Source organism: Xiphophorus maculatus, chromosome 2 (assembly GCF_002775205.1).
Source record: "Xiphophorus maculatus strain JP 163 A chromosome 2, X_maculatus-5.0-male, whole genome shotgun sequence".
Taxonomy (NCBI): Eukaryota; Metazoa; Chordata; class Actinopteri; order Cyprinodontiformes; family Poeciliidae; genus Xiphophorus; species Xiphophorus maculatus.
In genome coordinates, this window is record NC_036444.1 from 29,698,667 (window position 1) to 29,720,380 (window position 21,714).

The window sequence follows — 21,714 nt, forward strand, 5'->3', positions numbered from 1 at the left end:
TCATGCTAATGTTATATTTAGCTAGTTGAACGTCAAGCAGCAGGTCACACCAGACACTAAAATGCTAAAGGTCAGAATGATGGAAGCACAGATGAGAGGAAAGAGAAATCATCACATATTGCTACTAATATCTTCATTGCCATATTTTTTTCCACCATTTGTGTTTTATTAATTTTTAGTTTATGTACAGTACAGACTAAATATTTGGACACACCTTCTAATTCAATGGGTTTTCTTTATTTTCATGACTATTGACATTGTAGATTCACACTGAAGGCATCAAAACTATGAATAACACATGTGGAAATATGCACTAAACAAAAAAGTGTAAAACAACTGAAAATAGCCCTTATATTCTAGTTTCTTCAAAGTAGCAACCTTTTGCTGTGATTACTGCTTTGCACACACTCTGCATTTTCTTGATGAGCTTCAAGAGGTCGTCACCTGAAATGGTTTTCACTTCATAGGTGTGTCCTGTCAGGTTAATAAGTGGGATTTCTTGCCTTATAAATAGTCATGAAAATAAAGAAAACCTATTGAATTAGAAGGTGTGTCCAAACTTCTGGTCTCTACTGTATATACAGTATATATACAGTACAAACTGTATATAGTTCTGTTTGGACAGAAGGTGTGTCCAAACTTTTGGTCTCTACTGTACATCATAAATAAACTTGAATAAACAAACGGAAACATGAGTGGAAGAGTGTTGGTTTATCGTAGCGTTAAATTATAAAGTTTTTGCCTTGATAAACTTTTTTAAAAATTCCACAGGAAGATATATTTTGTGGTATTTACAAAACAAAGTGACAAAAGAAATAATATTTACAACTCCTTTTCAGTTTTTTTTAGGTACTTCTACCGCAAAGCTCTACACACACAAATGTAGATCCTAAACTTTCCTATTAATACACGTAAAATACAAGTGCAAAAAATAAAAACAGTTTTAAGAATAAAATTCTTGCATCAATAAAATCTGGTCAATTTAATAAGAGAATGCTCTAATTTGCCCACTCTGCATTTTACTGTTGTTAGAAAGCTGATGACAGCTGGCACCTTTAAAGAGACAGAGCATGTTTAAGGTTCACACACAACAAGCCTTATCAAACACTATGGGGACATGCTGTTACCTAATTCAATTCAGTTTTACTTCTATAGCGCCAATTCACACCAAATTTCATCTCAAGTCATTTCAATTTCATCACAGGTCCTAGTTCTCAAACAGTGCTTGAAGCTCAATTCTTTTTTCAAATTAGTTTAAAAAGTTTCTATCTAAGGAAGCCCAGCTCTTTCAAAGTTACACATTTCTACATTGTAATTGAGAACTAAGGCTTTTCATGCCTTCTCTATGTCTGAGCCTCAGCGATACTGCCTCGCTGTCGTTACTTTGTAATTTGTCACTGCGTTAAATGTTTAAGGAATTATCTAGGAAGAAGTTATAAAAGAAATTTCTTTTTCTCTGTGGATAAAGAGACATTCAGCAGTTTGGAAAGTCAAATGAAAGCTCTTATAAGACTAATTAAACTGTGTAAATGGAACTAAGAAATGTTCTTTTCCGAACATCATACAGTTGGATAATGTATGGTAGTATATGGACGGGTCACCTCCAGCTTGTTTTCTCTTCCTCCTGGTCAGGTTTGTGTGGCTCGTTATGGTGGAATGGTGCCTCCGTTTTTCACTCTTATGCTTCCATTCTTAGTGATATTCCAAACAATACAACAAAAGATTGCGGGAAAGTAAAAGACACCTTTATGGCCTAGTTGGAGTTTGACAAAGCTATTTCTGTATCTAAATACATTTTTTATTTTAATCACCTAAATGTTCAGTTTTTGTTATAAATCACTTTTTTTCTACTCAAAGTAACCTTGCTGTTGCGTTTCCTAGTTCAGCTGCCATTTCTGTCTCATTTTGTTCCTCACTCTCTACGTTGTTCTTTTGGTTCTTATGTAATTTCACATCTGAGCAGCAGGGCTCTCTGGGAAACACCATACAAACATGAAAATGATATTCTGTATGAAACATTTTCTGTGCTGGAATTACAAATATCCTTGAATCTTGAGCCTTTTTGATGTTTCTCTGTAGACACGACCTACTTTTTTTTTTTTTCAAAGGTTCTACAGCATTTGATCTTACAAACATGTTTTCTAAAGCAGGTCTCTGTTGCCTGGAAGAGAGACTGTTTTATTAGGAAGAACTAACCTTTGTACCGTCTTGTTTTTTGTGTTCTCTCTGTAGTAAGCATGTTTCTCAACACCTTGACTCCCAAGTTCTACGTGGCTCTGACAGGCACTTCATCCCTCATATCTGGACTCATATTGGTAAGCTGTGCTTGTCTTTAGATTTCATATATCTGCACTAAAACAGGCATTGATGATGACTTTCATATGAGATATTTGAGCTTATTAACAATTCAGACATGTGGGGATGCACTAGTAATGAAATATGGGACGTTATGGTTGATAATATTTACTGATATTGTATATATTATACACATAAATCGACACTTTGGAAAAATCACCGCAGTCCTGCGCTGCATCACTAACTAGCTGCGATTCCTTTACAAATGTGCACAAAACTTTGTCAATATTTTGCTTATGTTGAAAAAACACAACTTTGCAATTGCAGTGTTTCCACTTAATTAGAAACACAATTAAAATCACACAAATAAGTGTGTTCGTGTGATAAATCATTACAAAACATCCTGTGGCATCATTCTCCAACTACTTCCTGTCGTCGTCTTCGTGGTTTGTGGCAGTGGCAGTGTCCAGTTGTTGATCATGTGACTTGCTTGTGATGCGAAAAATGTGTCAGTTTTGCAAAATAAACAAATTTTAATACACCAATAAAGTTCCAAATTGTTTTATCAAAATATGAGTTTTGATCAAACGATTTGGAGTGTTTCCATTAAGCAAATTTATTTTCAAATTCGCAAATTATGCATTTATATGGTAAATGGAAAAGCAGGTAGTGTCACCTAACAAATGACTAGACAATGACCACATGAGCAACTTCTGCTCGCTCCCCTCCAGAAACAAACAGCAACAAGATAGAACTCAACATCTGCTGTTAATATCTGCCAGTACTGATGTAGATGCCAATATGTTGTGCATCCCTACAGCAGAGTACTTTTATACAAATCAGACTTTTTTTTTTTGCTGATTTGATATTTTAGAGTTTCTGACCATTCATTTATCAGGATGGATAAAAGCTGAAAATTGACACATTTCAGTCACCAAACCATTTATTGGTGCATCTCTGCTAAAATGTTTGGGACTCTTACCGCTTTCAGATTTTGTGTTACATTTCTTAGTGCATCAACTGAGAATAAAAGTCCTATGTTCAGTTTGACGACAGTGCGATTTTTAACTCTCACTCTCATTCATCTCGTTGGAGGGAAAGAATTTTTATTGGCTCCTTTGTACACTTGTAAGCTAAAGGGGTTATTTGTTAGAATCACTTATTGGTTTAAAAGCCATAATAAGCTTCACTGACTGGAAGTCTTTTCTCTTGGTTGTTCTTCAGTGGAGCATATGGATCTAGTCTGATCACCCGACTACAATTCAACATCTTTACTGCTGTACATTATGTACTCACAGATTTCTAGAGTTTTCCCTCTTCCAGTCTTTTTACAGAGACGGCAAACTGTGCAGCAGTGTTTGATCTGTAGTTTAAAATAGTCCTTCTGTTAATTAACTCCCTCTCTCTTCCCTGCAGGCTTTCAGCCAGTTTGTGTAGGAGGCTTGGAAATGGTTTTGAGCTTGGCACATGCTCTGAAATGACTAAATGAAAATGGCTGGGTTTTTTGTTAAGTCAGTGGCACAACAATTTGAGTTTGTGTTTCTCTTCTTGGTCATTTCAGTGGTTGTCAATTAAAAGTCTTAGTAAAAATTAAAGTATACGCTCATTTCATTTTAAAGTTTTACATCCCCAATATTTACCAGGTTCTAAAAAAATATGAAATCCAATCTTAGCTGTACAGAAACCAAGAAATCTCATTTATTAATAAGTGAAGTCAAATAGATCTGTGGAAACCTGAAGGGAGAGCTGGGTGCTGCACCTTATTAACTGATCTTCAGCAGGTGTGAGAACCTTTATTAAAAAAAAAACCTATATAAAACTTAGTTTGGGTTGTTTTCTGGTCTGGAACTTACAGGAGAGCGAGAGGAAAGACAACAGTCTCTGTCGTTGTTGGCCATCGATTTTTCATTCCGATGTAAAAAGAATTATTCACAAATGAAAAACATTCAAGAGCATCACTAGCTGCATTTCCGTTCATGCTAAAATTTTGCAAATTGGAATTATGAAAATAAATTAGCTGAATGGAAACATGGCAATTTTGAAAAAAAAAAGACTGTTTATTTTTTATTTTTGATAAAAAGTTTTTCTGCTAGGATGAAGTGATTTTTTTTCCTGCCAGATCGAAATAGATGTATTTCAACACTGCAACGGAAACAATTTTTTGTATCATACCAATCACGTGATCAACAGCTGGATGTCACTACTGACGGAAACCACGAAGAAGACTACAGGAAATGATAGGAGGATAATGTTTGTTTTTTTTTCTGACAATCTGCAGCTGGCTCCACCAGCTCTCACATCATCACATTTCTTACTTAACGGAAATATCAAAATTGTGAAAATGTGTTTTTCCGACATTCACAGAATATCATCCAAGATTTGTGCACACTTTTATTAGAAACGAAGCTACTGTCAACATCTCAGCAAGATTCTTACATTCATATTATTAGCACAAGCACTTTATAGACTAAGCATTTCTTTTTTTTTGGAGGGGGGATGATAATTTTGGATTAAGCTCCTCTGGACACCATGGGAGTATAGAAGCCAAATGTGAGTTCTTTGAAAACTAAAAAAACTAAATGATGCCATCCCAAACACATCAGCTAATCTACAACAAAGTACTGAAGAAGAAAATCAAAGACAACTGTGGAGGAAGATTCCTCCACAGTGATGTGAAAGACAAAGTCACACTGAAAACAACAAGCTACTGCTGCTAAGTACACCCATAGAATCATGGGGTGTACTTTTTTTCTCATGCCACATTTTCATTCTAACTTTTGTTTTGTTGACAACCTATATTTTGAAAAATTTTCCTAAATCAATAATATAAAGTAAAATTTCCTGAGTAATGTTCCGACACCTTGTTGACATAGAGGAACCTTGTTACCTCTGTGCCACGTTTGTGGTATGGAGGTAAAGCGATGTCCAACTTGATACTTTTGTGTTTACTTTCTTTCCTCCTCACATATTTACGCATATTTTTTTAAATTTAGGGATCTAAAAACTCACTACTGCTTTGAAAAATGGTTTCTTAATCAGACTGTACTTTAGATGTAATGATGTAGAGGTGTGTATCTTTCAGTGACTTCAGATTCAATTTCAATCTTTAGAAACAGAATTTGATTCTGAAACCAATTTTTCTACTCAAACCATCAAGAGATTCTGTTTAAATTATGTGACTGACAAGAGCAATAAACGGTGTAAACAAAAACAATTATACATGGTTCCATTCTGTATCAAATTCCATCATTTTATATTTAAACAAAAATATATTTGTGCATAAAATTTTGGAACTTAAATGATCAGTATTAGGTTAGCAAAGCTGCCTGGCTTTTTCTTAATATATATATACTGTATATATTATATATATATACACTGCTCAAAAAAATAAAGGGAACACTCAAATAACACATCCTAGATCTGAATGAAAGAAATATTCTCATTGAATACTTTGTTCTGTACAAAGTTGAATGTGCTGACAACAAAATCACACAAAAATCATCAATGGAAATCAAATGTATTAACCAATGGAGGCCTGGATTTGGAGCCACACACAAAATTAAAGTGAAATAACACTACACGCTGATCCAACTTTAATGTAATGTCCTTAAAACAAGTCAAAATGAGGCTCAGTATTGTGTGTGGCCTCCACGTGCCTGTATGACCTCCCTACAACACCTGGGCATGCTCCTGATGAAGTGGCGGATGGTCTCCTGAGGGATCTCCTCCCAGACCTGGACTAAAGCATCCGCCAACTCCTGGACAGTCTGTGGTGCAACGTGACGTTGGTGGATGGAGCGAGACATGATGTCCCAGATGTGCTCAATGGGATTCAGGTCTGGGGAACGGGCTGGCCAGCCCATAGCTTCAATGCCTTCATCTTGCAGGAACTGCTGACACACTAAAGCCACATGAGGTCTAGCATTGTCCTGCATTAGGAGGAACCCAGGGCCAACCGCACCAGCATATGGTCTCACAAGGGGTCTGAGGATCTCATCTCGGTACCTAATGGCAGTCAGGCTACCTCTGGTGAGCACATGGAGGGCTGTGCGGCCCTCCAAAGAAATGCCACCCCACACCATTACTGACCCACCGCCAAACCGGTCATGCTGAAGGATTTTGCAGGCAGCAGACCGCTCTCCACGGCGTCTCCAGACTCTGTCACGTCTGTCACATGTGCTCAGTGTGAACCTGCTTTCATCTGTGAAGAGCACAAGGCGCCAGTGGCGAATTTGCCAATCCTGGTGTTCTCTGGCAAATGCCAAGCGTCCTGCACGGTGTTGGGCTGTGAGCACAACCCCCATCTGTGGACGTCAGGCCCTCATACCATCCTCATGGAGTCGGTTTCTAACCGTTTGTGCAGACACATGCACATTTGTGGCCTGCTGGAGGTCATTTTGCAGGGCTCTGGCAGTGCTCCTCCTGTTCCTTCTTGCACAAAGGCAGAGGTAGCGGTCCTGCTGCTGGGTTGTTGCCCTCCTACGGCCTCCTCCACGTCTCCTGGTGTACTGGCCTGTCTCCTGGTAGCGCCTCCAGCCTCTGGACACTACGCTGACAGACACAGCAAACCTTCTTGCCACAGCTCGCATTGATGTGCCATCCTGGATGAGCTGCACTACCTGAGCCACTTGTGTGGGTTGTGGAGTCCGTCTCATGCTACCACCACCAACATTCAAAACTGACCAAAACAACAGCCAGACAGCATAGGTACTGAGAAGTGGTCTGTGGTCCCAACTGCAGAACCACTCCTTTATTGAGTGTGTCTTGCTATTTGCCAATAATTTCCACCTGTTGTCTATTCCATTTGCACAACAGCAGGTGAAATTGATTGTCAATCAGTGTTGCTTCCTAAGTGGACAGTTTGATTTCACAGAAGTTTGATTTACTTGGAGTTATATTGTGTTGTTTAAGTGTTCCCTTTATTTTTATGAGCAGTGTAGTTACTTCGAAAAAGTTACTTTAATTGGATTACCGATTACTCCTTGAAAAAGAAACTTAGATTACCAATTACTTGATTTGGAAAGTAACTAAGTTACATTAAAATTAACTTTTTTAGTTACTTTCAACAGCTGCTAACAACAACGCTCCACCGCCTGTGAAAATTACATTGATCTTTGCCAAAACTTAATTGCAAGTTATTTTATAATTGTAACATCAACAATATGATAATATATTATATATCCACTTATAAGGTTAACCTGAAGGGGAGAATGTGTAATGGTTACAGCAGTACAAAAAAACTTTAGTAATTTGTGCATGCTTTTGTGTGTTCCAGTGTTGTCTGGAAAACTATAAATAAGATTTTATACCCTCCCCCCCGTTTGCTGTCAGTCACAGAGCTCCTGCCGCTCCACAACTCAGATGTCCCGCTGCACAGATTTGTGACACTTATCTTAATATTACTGATTATAATTGCATTTAGTTGCACAACTTTACGGACACGTTCATTCGTGGCTGTTTTCACATTTATTGCGCTGTTCATATTAGTCTCGATGTTTGCAGTTTTCTGGAGCTCAACGTGAAGCTCGACGTCATTCACAGGTAATATATTGATTTGACATTAACTAAGACACAGCGGAACGGATCATCAGGGAAATGATGGACTAAAACTAACTGGATGTCAGACAGAGTCTGGGGTTTATGTCTGCTTATTTCCAAGCCCAAAAAGCGCATCCCGCGACTCATTAAATTTGCAAGCGACTTTCGAAAGAACAAAACAAGCCCAAAGCCGCTTATAATAAATGGAATTGGCGACCGAATCTCAAAATAGTTCCTTTTCAGCAACAAAATGCACATCTTTCCTCCATTGTGTACATTTCTGTCGCTGCTGACACTATCGTGTAGAAACGGGGGTCACTCCCCAAGACACGTAGAGGAAATAAAATTAAATTACAAAAGAAAATAGTAACGCACAGTAAAGCAAAGTGATTTCGATAAGTAACTGTAGTCTGACTACTGGATTTGAAATAGCAACGCGTTAGATTACTCGTTACTGAAAAAAGTGGTCAGACGCGTTACGGACATCACTGTATATATATATATATATATATATATATATATATATATATATATATATATATATATATATATAAATGACAGACAGACAGACAGTGCATGAACCCAAGCATGCCACTTGGGCTCATGTGTCAGGCCGTGTTAATGAAGCTTCTTAGTTTGCAACAACAACGTTGTGTAAAGAAAAGACTTGCTCATCTTTGTTAAGTTGTTTAGCTCATGAGGTGTTTTATCAGCTAACTCCTTCATTTTATTCCTGTTTGCTTGGTAAGTGCTATGAAACTACTTGTACTGCTTTCAGTTTCTCTCATGCTAGTTTTATATTTTAAGTCAAATTTTATGATTTTGCACATTTTTCAATTTGATGGAAATGACTGTTTAATTCTGAGTTCATTAAAGCGTTCTATCATCTGTGCTTCCTTTCTCAGATCTTTGAGTGGTGGTATTTCAGGAAATATGGGACCTCCTTCATAGAGCAAGTGTCTGTGAGCCACCTGCGCCCCCTGCTGGGTGGAGTGGATAGCAGTTCTCCCAGCAGCTCTAACACAAGCAACGGAGACGCTGACTCCAATCGGCAAAGTGTGTCTGGTAAGAAGTGGCTGCGCTTCTCGTCAGAGTATAAACGCTACACAGAGAAGTGTTGACTAAAGATGGTGGTCACACAATCCCATCATTTACTTCTTCAATGTCTTCCTCTTGGCACATTGGTGCTTCAAATTCAGAGCATTTCAAAATACAGGAGTCTTTTTTAGCTAACGTTGCTCCAAGTAGTTTTGAGGGACTCAGAATCTCAACTCCTTGGTAAAGTTACCAGTTATAACTTTAGCTTTATCAAAGCATTTATTAGTAATCTTTAGTCACATTTTAATTTTGACAATTATTTTGGGTTATGTTTTAGTAGAGACTGAAAGATCAGAACAGAAATTGCATTTATTAATCTAACTTTGACTAACTTGTTTTGAGTTCCTCGGCTGTAAATCAGAATACACACCAAAGACTTTAGAAAGTCCAACTGTTCAAATACCATGTTTATTTAATTTATTTGATTTAAACTAAAGCAATAAAAACACACTGGACTTGAACAAGATCATTTAATGACAGATCATTTAATGATCTTTTCTTAATGTAGGGTTTACAAACCATTTTTCTTATGTTTGCTCTTTCAAAAAAAGATACATTTTTTCAGATTCATTTTAAACTAATTGTGGCTTTTAGTGGTGGAAATTCACTGTCAAGCAGGATGGTCACCCTAAACACTCCCCCGGATCTGTAACAAAATGCATATTTATGTTAGAATGGCCTAGTCAAAGTCCAATTGAAGGATCTTTAGCAGGGCTTGAAAAATTCTACTCACAGACACTCCCCATCCAGTCTGGAGAAAGTTTTTAAAGAATGGGTGACTCTATGGAGAGAGGGAGGTCTTCCTGGTGACTGAAATGACATCTAAAGCCAAGTTTCCTTCTGATTTGTACAGCAGTGTATAGATGTATATGTATGTAGTTGTATAAATGGGTAAATGTCTCTCTAGTATAAAATTGACAGGTTGTTTTGACTAGAAAAGCGGTCTAAACATTGTTCCAGTGTCCAGGTTTGGGCCATAGCTGGTAGAGACGTCATCGTACCCTAACTGGTTGGTGGTTGGAATGTGACTGCAGCTGGTTTGTGAACTTTTGCAAGGCACTGTACATCTGGGAAAGAAGAACTCTGTTCTATTATTAGATCTTTTATGCTAAACTGAACAGCCAATCAGAGTGATGTTAATATGACAGGGATGTGGTGACTGTGCTGCCTAATAGTGTAATAGTTGTCCTTTTGGTGGGAAGAAGTGAAGACACTTGGGTTTTTAAGCTAACAAAATATTACAGGGTAGATGTGAAGAGCAGACTGAACTACTCTGATTTGACTCTCCTGGTCTGTGTTGTTCTTTCTCTGGCTGTGCAGAATGTAAAGTGTGGAGAAATCCTCTAAATTTATTTCGTGGAGCTGAATATAATCGGTGAGTATGAGAAAAGACTCGTCTGTGTTGTTCTGCTGCTGCGGCTCTCACCTTTTCTAATTCTCTCATCTGTTTTTCTCCCATGTCTAATCAGTTTTCATCAGTTTTTGTCCCTGTTAGCTGTTGTTGTTCCTCCTGATTCCTCTTAACTCAGCTGCTGCTTTTTTTTTTGCCATAGCGTGATTTTAATCCTGAAGCTTCAGCCAATAACACGTGGTTTCTCCTGTTGTGCCATGTTTCCTCTGTCCAGTTATACATGGGTAACGGGTCGAGAGCCGCTGACTTACTACGACATGAATCTGTCAGCACAAGATCATCAGACCTTCTTCACATGCGACTCAGACCACTTGCGACCAGCTGATGCCAGTAAGAAAATCCATAAAAATTACATATGATATGTGCCTTATGCCTAATAAATAAGGGGCTGTGTGTGTATGTGTGTATGTTCCTGCAGTCATGCAGAAGGCGTGGAGAGAAAGAAACCCGCAGGCTCGCATCTCTGCAGCACACGAAGCACTGGAACTAGAAGAGTGAGTTCTGCACTGACAACAATCCACAGTGTACAGTTGTGTGTAGGAAAATTCTTATAACTATTATTATAAAAAATGCACTGGGAACACTGCGCTTTGTATTTTACATACATATCGCTTTCAACATGAAATCAGACTGACATAAGTATTTTATCGGTAGGGATGTACGATATATCCCTACTTATATAGGGTAGGGGTACAGTGATCCCTCGTTTTTCGCGGGGCTTACGTTCCATAAAGAACCCGTGATAGGTGAAATCCGTGAAGTGGTAATCTTTTTCTTTTTTTTTTTTACAATTATTATATAATAAAATACTCCATAATACATTGAAACCAAAGAACAAAACCTTTTTACAAGCCCAAGCATTTGTTTAACAAATAAAAGTACTGTATAAACGTTTTTTGTTTTTTTTACAAATAACTACTGTACTGTAAAATAATAATTTTAATCATCAATACGAACTGAAGGCTTCAAATTGCGGAGATCAGCGCCGCCCCACCGCGACCGAGTCATTGGATTAAAATGGGAGAAAATGAAAAATGATTATGAAAAAAAATACAAAGTACAGTAGGATAAATAGTGACTCCCGTGTATTTCACTGCTCTTCTGGCTGAGCCGCTGCATCCTGACTCCGCTCTGTAGCGGTTTTTTCTTCTAAAGCCTGTGGTGCAGGTGTGTTTTTTCGAGAGAAGAACATAGTTATCTGTAGCTGTTGTCGCTCTTTTTTCTTCTGGCAAAAAAGATTCTTATAAACCGACATGCCACCATCGATTATGTTAAATTTGGCAAGCTGTTTTACGTACGTGTACATATTACCCGCAACGTTGTTGACACACAGGTAGAGAAGAAGCAGAGAGACTGTTTAGCCAATCAGAATGCAGAACACAATGCACGATGCAAATCCGTGAAGAAGCGAGACCGTGAATGGTGAACCGCGATATAGCAAGGGTTCACTGTATATCCCTACCCTATATATATATTACGTTTCAAATATGACTCTAACCAGGTGGTTTTTCAGTCGAGATTTAAAGGAAGTCAGTGTTTCAGCTGTTTTACAGTTTTCTGGGAGTTTGCTCCAGATTTGTGGTGCATAGAAGCTGAATGTTGCTTCTCCATGTTTGGTTCTGGTTCTGGGGATGCAGAGCATAACCAGAACCTGAGAGGTCTGGAAGGTTGATACAACAACAGCAGATCTTTAAAGTATTGTGGTGCTAAGCCGTTCAGTGATTTATAAACTAGCAGTATTTTAAAGTTTATTCTCTGAGCTACAGTGGAGGGACTGTAGAACTGGGGTGGTGTGCTCTGACTTCCTGGTTTTAGAAAGATAGAGCACATAACCAGCAGCAGCATTCTGGATCAGCTGCAGCTGGAGGATTGATTTGTTGGACAGACCTGTGAATACGTCCTACAGAACCAGAACCAGAACCAGCACTGTGGTTGGATCAGATCAGTAGCAATAACAGGCAGGACTTTCTTAAAGAAATGTGTGGGTAAAACATCCAGACAGCAGGAACTGGAGCTTAGTTGACTTATAATTTCCTGTAGGGTTTTATAATTAAGTAGTTGAAATTGGGTCATTTTTCCTGTATTTGTTTTGTTTGGGCTCAGCATTGGTACTGACTTTATAGTGGATGTACAGATTAATGCTCTGATTTTTTGAATTTTCTCTGAAAAGAAGCTGGAAAACTGGTTGCAGGCGGCAATACATTGGAATTCAGGCGGTAAGGTCACAGGAGGGTTTGTGATTCTGTCAACTGTTGCAAATAAAGCTCGAGCATTGTTAATGTTTTTGTTTATGACATCTGCAAAGAAAGCCTCTCTTGCATGTTTTAGTGTTAAATGATAGTTACGTAATCTTTCTTTATAGATGTCATAATGAACATGGAGTTGAGTTTTACAGCATTTTCACTCTGCTCTACGGCAGAGTTGTCTTGCAGATCTAACTGTGCATTTCTCCATGGAGATTTCTTTCTACCAGACACAACCTTCACCATTAATTGGGGGCAATGGAATCAATAATATCTGAGACTTTAGACTGAAAATCTTTTACCAACTTATCTACATCATTACAGCTTAAGGGTGAGGAAGAAGAGTAGATTTGATTAAAAGTTTCTGCTGTGTTTTCAGTGAGAGAACGTTTTGTGATGGTTGCTGTTTGTATAAGTGGGTTAAAAGATAAAGAACTTTCAAAGATAACAGGAAGTGATGCGACAGGGCGACATCAGTTACAGAGACATTGGAAATATTCACACCCTTACTGATAACCAGGTCCAGTGTGTGTCCTTGAGTGTGCGTTGCTTGTTTGACATGTTGTGTTAGACCAAAAGTCTCTAAAATATTAGCGAGCTTTTTTGCCCCTCTGTCTTGGGGGTTGTCAACATGAATGTTGAAATCACCGACAATTATTAAACAATCATAATCAATACATATGAGAGATAGAAGCTCATTCAAGTCAGTAAAGAAATTTTCCACAAAAGTTGGAGTTTTGTATAGAGTTACTGTCAAAGTTCGTTTGTGGCCTTTAACCTCAATTCCAAGATACTCAAAAGAGGTGAAGAGACCCAAAGAGATTTTACTACTATTTATGGTATTCTTAAATATTGAAGCCACGCCTCCTCCTTTTTTATGTTTTCTATTATCACTTAAAAAATTGTAGTTAGGAGGCACTGATTTTTATCACTATTTTATCATTATTATCACTCAACCATGTTTCTGTCAGAAACATAACATCGATATTTTGCTCAGTGATGAAATCATTAATTAATAGAGCTTTAGCACAGATAGATCTTGTATTTAAAAGAGCTAGTTTAAGTGACTTGGAGGCCAAAAGTTCTTCAGTCTGTGGTTTGAATTAGGTCCGCTGTATTTTATATTTCTGTTTCTTGTAAATTTTCTTGTAGTGACCCGGACAGTGCCGGGGGGCCAGACACATTCTGGAGTAAGAAGGGTGTAAAGATAAAATCTGGACCCCGGCCTCAGACCTCAGAAACACAGAGTGATGGATCCTCTGGGACATTAGAGTCAGGTGGCTTAAATGAAGTGAGGTCTGCTACGTGAGCGCTAAGGAGAGATGTGCCAAGTAGAACCTGTTAATTCATTCCATCTGTAGATTTGAGAAACTCTGGTCCAGAAGACATTTCTTCATGTGTATCTTGTGAATCCTGTGAATGAGTGGAGGAGCAGAGAGGGAGGGGAAGCAGGAAGGGAACCAGTCGCTCTGTCTCCAGTCGATGTTGTATCAGCTTGTTTTGGAATAGTTTGCTCCTGATACGTGGAGGGTTCCATCCTAGTCAGAACTCCTTGAGCCTGTTCTTCTGAAGCAATGATCACATTATTGTCCTTGTTGATAAAATGAAAAAGGTTTGCAGTGAGTAGCTTTATCCCATGTTTATTAAGCCGAGCGTGCTGTGGTGGCGTAGGTGATAGCGCGACCCACGTTTGGAGGCCTTGAGTCCTCGACTCGGCCGTCGTGGGTTCGATTCCCGGACCCATCGACACTTGCTGCATGTCTTCCCCCTTTTCTGTCAGCCTTCTTTTATATAAAGGACACTAGAGCCCACAAAAAGACCCCCTGAAGGGGAGAAAAAAATAAAAAAAGATTGCATCCGCCTCTTCCAAAAAGGTGAAAACGCTGCCAATAGATCCAGAGGTTATCGATGAAGGTCACTGAGCTGGCAGAGCAGCTTTTAATCAGCCATTTGTTTATCATGTCCAGCCTGGAGTGTTTTTCGTCTCCCCATTCAGGTGATGGAATTGGACCACTGAGACATAACTTAATTTTTAATTTTTCCATAGTGTTCAGAAGAATATTAAATTCCTTATTCAGACTCCGTGTGTTGACTTGGCAAACATGAGAGCTGATGTGAGGCCGTGTTGGTTTTTAGTCCTCTGGTGGCTTTTTGTCTCTTCTGTCTTCCCGTAGCTGTGCTACAGCATACATCCTCCTGGCAGAGGAAGAAGCCACCACCATAATGGAGGCTGAGCGGTTATTTAAACAGGCGCTTAAAGCTGGAGAGGGCTGCTACCGCCGCAGCCAGCAGCTGCAGCACCACGGGACACAGTACGAAGCCCAGCACAGTGAGTAGCAGCCGCTGAGTCAGCTCTTCACACCGCAGTTTCTAACGTTACCATGTGTGTTAGCGGGATATTATGAGATTGATCAACATAAAGTAGTGCATAATGCAGGGTGCTGTGGTGTACATTGTGTTTTTTCACAGGTTCCACTTTTTCTGTTTTTATTTTTTCAGTTTAACCATATTTATTAACCCAAAAATATATAACTGATGTGAATGGAAAAAAAACCAACAAATCTTTATCCAAAGGTCTTCATTCACTAATATTCTGTTTCACAAATGTACCAAACTTCTGTGGTTCAACAGAACATTGATTTTACAAAAGATGTTTGTCGTTAAGCTAAGCATAAGGTAAGAATCTTGTTTGTCTGATAAAAGAAAATCTCCCTTTTAAAAATGCTTTGTCCTCAAAAAGTAAACTCTTGTGCTTACTTCCAAAATGATCAGGACCTTTAATCATTTCTATTTCTTTCATATTCTTTCTAGAGTCAGATGAAATCCCACACAGATGGACTCTGTTTATTAGTCAGGTGATTTCTGAAGGCACTTAGTTTTCCATAGGGATTTCAGGATAAACAGGGCTGAATCTAAATTTATGCCACACTTTTCAGATTTTTATTTGTAAAAGTTTTCAAAAACTCTTTTTTTTTTTTTTACATTTGCTTACTTTGTGTTGGTCTCTCTCACAAAATGTTTGTGTATGTGTGGTTATAATGACACAAAAATACGAAAAAATGAAAAGGTTAGAAATTTCTTTTCTAGAACATTCTCAGTTATTTGTTTGCTGAGTGTCTTGAGTTTGTGATGATTTGGTTTCTGGTGTGTGTTTCCCAGGAAGAGACACCAACGTGTTGGTGTATATAAAGAGGCGGCTGGCCATGTGCTCCAGAAAGCTGGGCCGAACACGAGAAGCAGTCAAGATGATGAGAGATGTAAGCAGTAAATTTGCTTTTATAAAAAATATCACTTATAATTTTCTGAGTTTCTATTTGATAGAATTACGTTGCTGTTGAAACATCAATGTTTTTGCCTGTTGACTGTGCTGCCCCCTGCCTGATATAACATGTAACAACAGTTGTGTGTTTTCCAGTTAATGAAGGAGTTCCCTCTCCTCAGTATGTTCAACATCCATGAGAACCTGCTGGAGTCACTACTGGAGCTCCAGAACTACGCCGACGTCCAGGCGGTTCTGGCCAAGTATGATGGTGAGTTCACAGATCTGTGACACACTTCCTGTACACGCAAATCATTTCCTGTCCACAACATACTTCATGTCCACTCAACACACTTCCTGCTCCTCTAGACCTGGTTAAGGACAACAGCTGCTCCTCAGCTCTCCTTTCAGCTGAACTCTACAATCTGTTTTGTTTGGTAAATTACTAAAAAACTATCAAATGTTTTTATAGTTTTTTAGTAACTATAAAAAAAATCCATTCAGGTCAGAATGAAATGTCCTGACTGCACCATGTCGTCCTCAGGATGGAGCTGTAGAGAGCCTGAGCTAAAATGGAAACTGTAAAGTGTTTTACTCTCTAGAGCTTTGATGTGCCTCTTCCTGGATGGACCCCAGCCTACATCAGAGGGAATCCCTGACTGGTCCCTGACCTGCTCATGGCTTCTGTGGAGTCTTTTAAATACAAATAAGATATGGTTTATATTCAGCTTTTTAATCATTTATTGTGCATAACTTAGTGACTTTATGTCTTGATAGATGCTATATGGGAAAAGTTTTATGTAATCTTAATACAACCATATGGAGTTACTTTTGAGATTGTGTGTGACACAGTTATTTGTACCTTTGATAAATATGTGTTAAAAGTCTTAGAATAAATGCATCTTTTATTGCAGTAGCTTTTATTGAATTTAATAGCCTAAGTTCACTCTGAAAAACACTTATGACTCCACTTTTTCTCATAGTATTTAATCTTATCTATCATTTAAAGTGCTTGGAGCGACTGTCTGCAGTAGGTTTGGAGCAACCTGACCACTGGCTTCTTATGCAAATTGATTCTCATCTCTTCTGTCTTCAGTCTGAGCTTTCTTCCATCGAGCTGGATTCCTCCGGTAGAATTTCAGAAAGCATAAATGTGTTGAGTTTTTCTACCAAATTTCTCTGCATTAATTTATGCACGAGGACTAAAATAATAATGTTAACATTTCTCCACATGAGTGAAATCTCCTCTGAGCATTTTTCCCTTCACCACCTCACTGGGCGACCACAACCGTCACCGCCCGTCACTTCAACCTCATATTAACGCCAGCTCTTGCTTTTCTGCTTTTTGTCTCCCCGGCAGATATTAGCTTACCCAAATCTGCAACAATATGCTACACAGCTGCCTTGCTCAAAGCCAGGGCAGTATCGGACAAGTGAGTATCACTTTGCATCAACACTGCTCCAACTTCAAGACAAATCTAAAATAGAACAGCCTCTAGAACTAAGCATCATCAAAATAAACAAACAGAATCTGTTCTGATGAGGTAGCTGGTGTGTGTGTGCGTGTGTGTGTAGGTTCTCTCCAGAGGCAGCGTCTAGGCGGGGCCTGAGCACAGCAGAGATGAATGCAGTAGAAGCCATCCACAGAGCGGTGGAGTTCAACCCTCACGTCCCCAAAGTGAGTTGGAGCCTGGCTGAGCACGACTGAGAAGGGGGGGAAGGAAATGATACATTCACTGTTCAGTAAATTCATGGGTTTTATCTCTGATCTCCCTCCTCTTCATCAGTATCTGCTGGAGATGAAGAGTTTAATTCTTCCTCCAGAACACATCCTGAAGAGAGGGGACAGCGAAGCCATCGCCTACGCCTTCTTCCACCTGCAGCATTGGAAACGGGTGGAGGGAGCACTCAACCTGCTGCACTGTACATGGGAGGGCAGTACGTACACACACACACACACACACACACCCACACACACACACACACACACACACACACACACACACACACACACACACACACACACACACACACACACACACACGCCTACAAAAAGCCAGCCTTTTGAAATGAGAAGCAACTGATCCAGCAGTTTAACACAAACTCTCCTTGTTTTTGGGTTTTCTAGCATTCAGAATGATTCCATATCCTCTAGAGAAGGGTCACCTCTTCTACCCCTACCCCATCTGCACAGAGACGGCCGACAGAGAGCTACTACCCAGTAAGAGACACACATGCATGTTTGCGTAGTTATCTTTGTGGGGTCTTTCCTTTGACTTCCATTCATTTCTACAGCCTAAACCTTACCCTTATCCTAACCCTATCCCTAACCATTACATACCTAACCCTAACCAAAACTCAATTCACACCTTAGTCCTAAATCTGACCCCTAACTCAAAAACAACATTTCCCCTTGTGGGGACTACATACAATGTAGTATGTGTCAGGAAAATAGACCCCACAAGGTGTTACAAACAAACACACACGCACACACGCACACACACACCCTGACTAAGTAGATTTCATCTGCAGTGCAAAAAGACAAAATCCTACCAAGTGTTTTTGGTCTAGGTTCTAGTCTGTTAGTACACTTGAAATAAAACTAACCGAACATGCAAGAAACTTTCAGCAAGAAATAGGAGCTTGTTTTAAGTCAATAATTCCTTACTATTGATGAAAAAGTTCCACTGGCAGATATTTCACCTTTCCCATGTTGTGCTAACATTGTGTCGTCGTGTGTGTGTGTGTGTGTGTGTGTGTGTGTGTGTGTGTGCGTGTGTGTGTGTGTGTGTGTGTGTGTGTGTGTGTGTGTGTGTGTGTGTGTGTGTGTGTGTGTGTGTGTGTGTGTGTGTGTGTGCGTGTGTGCGTGTGTGTGTGTGTCGTGTGGAAGCAGTGTTTCACGAGGTGTCGGTCTACCCCAAGAAGGAGCTGCCCTTCTTCATCCTCTTCACGGCGGGCCTCTGCTCCTTCACCGCCATGTTGGCTCTGCTCACACACCAGTTCCCTGAACTCATGGGAGTGTTTGCTAAGGCAGTGAGTATTCAGACTTGAATGTTGTGACTTGTTCAGGTAATTGGACATGTGGTGGCGAAGCTGCAGATACTCCTTTATAAAGCTGTGTGTGCAGCAGAGAGCATCCTTCTGCACACACACTGCTTCTACTAAGTTCAAACATTTACCATTTTACTTCACAGACTTGATTGTTTTATTTGCTTTTCATATTTAGGAGTTGTTTGTTTGATGTTGGACTCAGAACACACTCAGTGTTGTAATTATCTGCAGAGCTCATAAAGGAAACTGTTTAGTCATAGAAGGCTTGAAGCTGCAGAGGCTGCATCATGCAACATCTTCTGGTCACAACTCCACTGGAAGATTTCTCCTTCATATTTTAAGGATATCTGTCTTTCAATCTAATACTTTGATTTGTGAAAAGCAAGCAGTTCCTGGTTCCTGCAGTCATCAAAAGTTTGAAATTTAACCTTACAGTTTTGAAATGGAACAGTGTTTGATTTCTCTAACTTTGTCTTTCTGTTGTTGATTTCCTTTAGGGGACTTCCTTTCTTTCTGCCAAAGTAAAGTCTGAGTTTTGTCCGTCTTATGGATGTAGTGAAGGTGGATAAACACAGGATTGGCCTGGCTGTGCAGAACTGTAGATTATCCACTGTGTTCAGACCCAAACATGTCATAATATTGCAGCATGTTGTGCTAATTCCATCTGATTTCCATTTCCGTTATTCAGCTCTATCCTGATTAAATCAACTTAAACTTGTGCTAAACTTTGGCCTGGATGTGTGTTGGAGCTCAGATCTGCTAAACATGAGGCGTAATGCTGCTGATAAAGAAGTGGCGTCATTTTCAGACCCAGTCAGATCTCCCAGGTTGCACTCTTCACACACACCTTCACTTTGAAGTGCTCTTTGAAGAGAGACGCTGAGGTAGACTATCATGGAGATAGCCTGCTGCCAGTCTCCTCTTTACTTATCTACCATCTGATGACGATGGAGCCTCACTGACCTACATGACGCCGTTTTGAAGCTCCCATCGCCTCTGTTCGCTTCCAAAGCAGCTCAAAGTGGAAGCAGAAGGTTTTTGTTTGCTTGATGTGGCAGAATTTTTAACATGGATGTAACTGAATAGCTTGTTTGTGTTTTCCTCTAAGAAAACTAGTTTATTCCAACCAAGTTGTCTATAATGATGATTTGAGCTTCATGCTCATGTGATGTTTCATTTTTACTCTTGGATGTTTTGGAAGGTTTGTGGATCGGTGCAGTGTTGTGTTCTCATCTGCTTGAAGGTGTGAACATGTAATCAAACTCTGATGCGGATCAGAGAAGCGAACGCTGGTCTGCCTAAAGACCTTGGTCTCAGTTCTGGTGCAGTTTGAATGCACATGTACATGCCAAGTGGACCGGAGACAGCACAAGGCATTCTGGGTAAATACAACCAAAGCAAACGTTTGGGTCAGGTGGTAGAGGGAGAAACGGCTTGTGTTTTTTTTGGGGGGGGGTTTACCAGATGGGGGAAATCCTTCATCATTTGGAGAAGAAAGAAGTGCTCATGTCGTCTTCAGAGGTTTTTGTGTCGTTTCCCTCGCCTGTGGAACAGCGCCACCACAGGCGAGGAGGGGAACAGAACTAGCCTGTCTGTTGACACTTGTTATTCGTGCCAGACTTGCTGACTTGTGACAAATACTTGTTAAACAACAGGATGTCGTCCCACAGTAGTGGGTGACCAAGCTGGTGACAATTATGAGGGACAGGCAGAACAAAAACTACTGAGGCTTTGTTTTCTGCAGCTTTTTCAGCCATCCAATCAGCACCACCAAACAAGAGAGACTAGCAGAATGAGCAGTTTGGCAAAGATGATTTGGTTTAATCATGTTTTGATGAGCTCAAACCACTGATCTATTTTTCTCACAAATGTACCATGAAATAAACCTACATATTCTACTTGGAAATCCATGTTGATTTTATTTTTGTTGAAATGCTTCTAAGTGTTTGTTTTTTGTGTGCAGATTCTGATTGAAATGTTAGATAATCTATCCAGATGCTCCTGAAGAGTTTCAGTGTTTGTGTAACTTTGCGTTTTTCTGCGTTGTTGCAGTTCCTCAGCACGCTGTTCGCTCCTCTGAACTTCATCATGGAGAAGGTGGAGAGCATCCTGCCGTCCAGCCTCTGGCACCAACTCACTCGCATCTGACCCCCAACTCCCCACCCCGTCGCGTACGACTCCAACGGAACCCCACCCAGGACCAGCACCAGAGAGCGGACCGGACCGGACCTCCATGCAGACAAACGGCCGAGCAGAAATCCAGAATGCTGCGTTGGACTGGACTGACACGCCTTTGTGCCAACATTACAGAGTTCAAACCAAACTGGAAGCAGATGAGCGGAGCAGGAGGCCCACAGAACAGCCATATCCACCACCGGTTTGGACTTTCTTTGACGTCTTTGCATTTTGGGGGCATTTCAGTTGTTAAAAGCTGTTCTTTTTGTTGTACAAACAGACATGATTAAATCCCATCAATAAAAAAAAGAAGGGAAAAATGTCAATAAAGGACTTTTTGTGTATCTCTGCAAGTCGGCATCTTCAAGGTGTTTTGTCGGTGATTTTGGTTCAGAGAAATCATTTGATATTTCAGATTTTACCCATCACATTCTCGCCATGAGGTCAGCGGTGCGTCACTGACCTCCTGGGAGCTGAAACCTCAAACCAGGGGGAAGTGACTCGGCTCCAAACATGAAGAAAGGAGAGGATGTAAAACATCACAGGTGTCTGAATGTTTCAACACCAGGAAAACCAGCAAAACAAACTGCAAGACTGGAAATTGCAGAAACACCTTCAGGGTTCCTGGAACAGCATGGAATTTG

At 39.9% G+C, this 21,714-nt stretch overlaps 1 protein-coding gene across 5 annotated transcripts in view; it reads left to right on the top strand.

Annotated features, from left to right (window-relative positions):
* Positions 1–21,423, top strand: part of st7 (suppression of tumorigenicity 7) — a 60,194-nt gene extending 38,771 nt beyond the window's left edge. For 2 of the 5 annotated variants that reach the window (XM_023350547.1, XM_023350578.1), the window contains 14 exons: positions 2,233–2,315; positions 8,739–8,898; positions 10,252–10,306; positions 10,557–10,672; positions 10,761–10,836; positions 14,760–14,914; positions 15,745–15,842; positions 15,986–16,115; positions 17,205–17,277; positions 17,420–17,522; positions 17,632–17,782; positions 17,973–18,065; positions 18,735–18,877; positions 20,948–21,423. In XM_023350547.1, the coding sequence (XP_023206315.1) occupies positions 2,233–2,315; positions 8,739–8,898; positions 10,252–10,306; positions 10,557–10,672; positions 10,761–10,836; positions 14,760–14,914; positions 15,745–15,842; positions 15,986–16,115; positions 17,205–17,277; positions 17,420–17,522; positions 17,632–17,782; positions 17,973–18,065; positions 18,735–18,877; positions 20,948–21,043 (1,532 nt within the window). In that variant the 3' untranslated portion in view covers positions 21,044–21,423. The remainder of the gene's footprint in view (positions 1–2,232; positions 2,316–8,738; positions 8,899–10,251; positions 10,307–10,556; positions 10,673–10,760; positions 10,837–14,759; positions 14,915–15,744; positions 15,843–15,985; positions 16,116–17,204; positions 17,278–17,419; positions 17,523–17,631; positions 17,783–17,972; positions 18,066–18,734; positions 18,878–20,947) is intronic. The other 3 variants (XM_023350554.1, XM_023350564.1, XM_023350572.1) reach the window with 3 other exon arrangements.
* Positions 21,424–21,714: the final 291 nt, after the last annotated feature.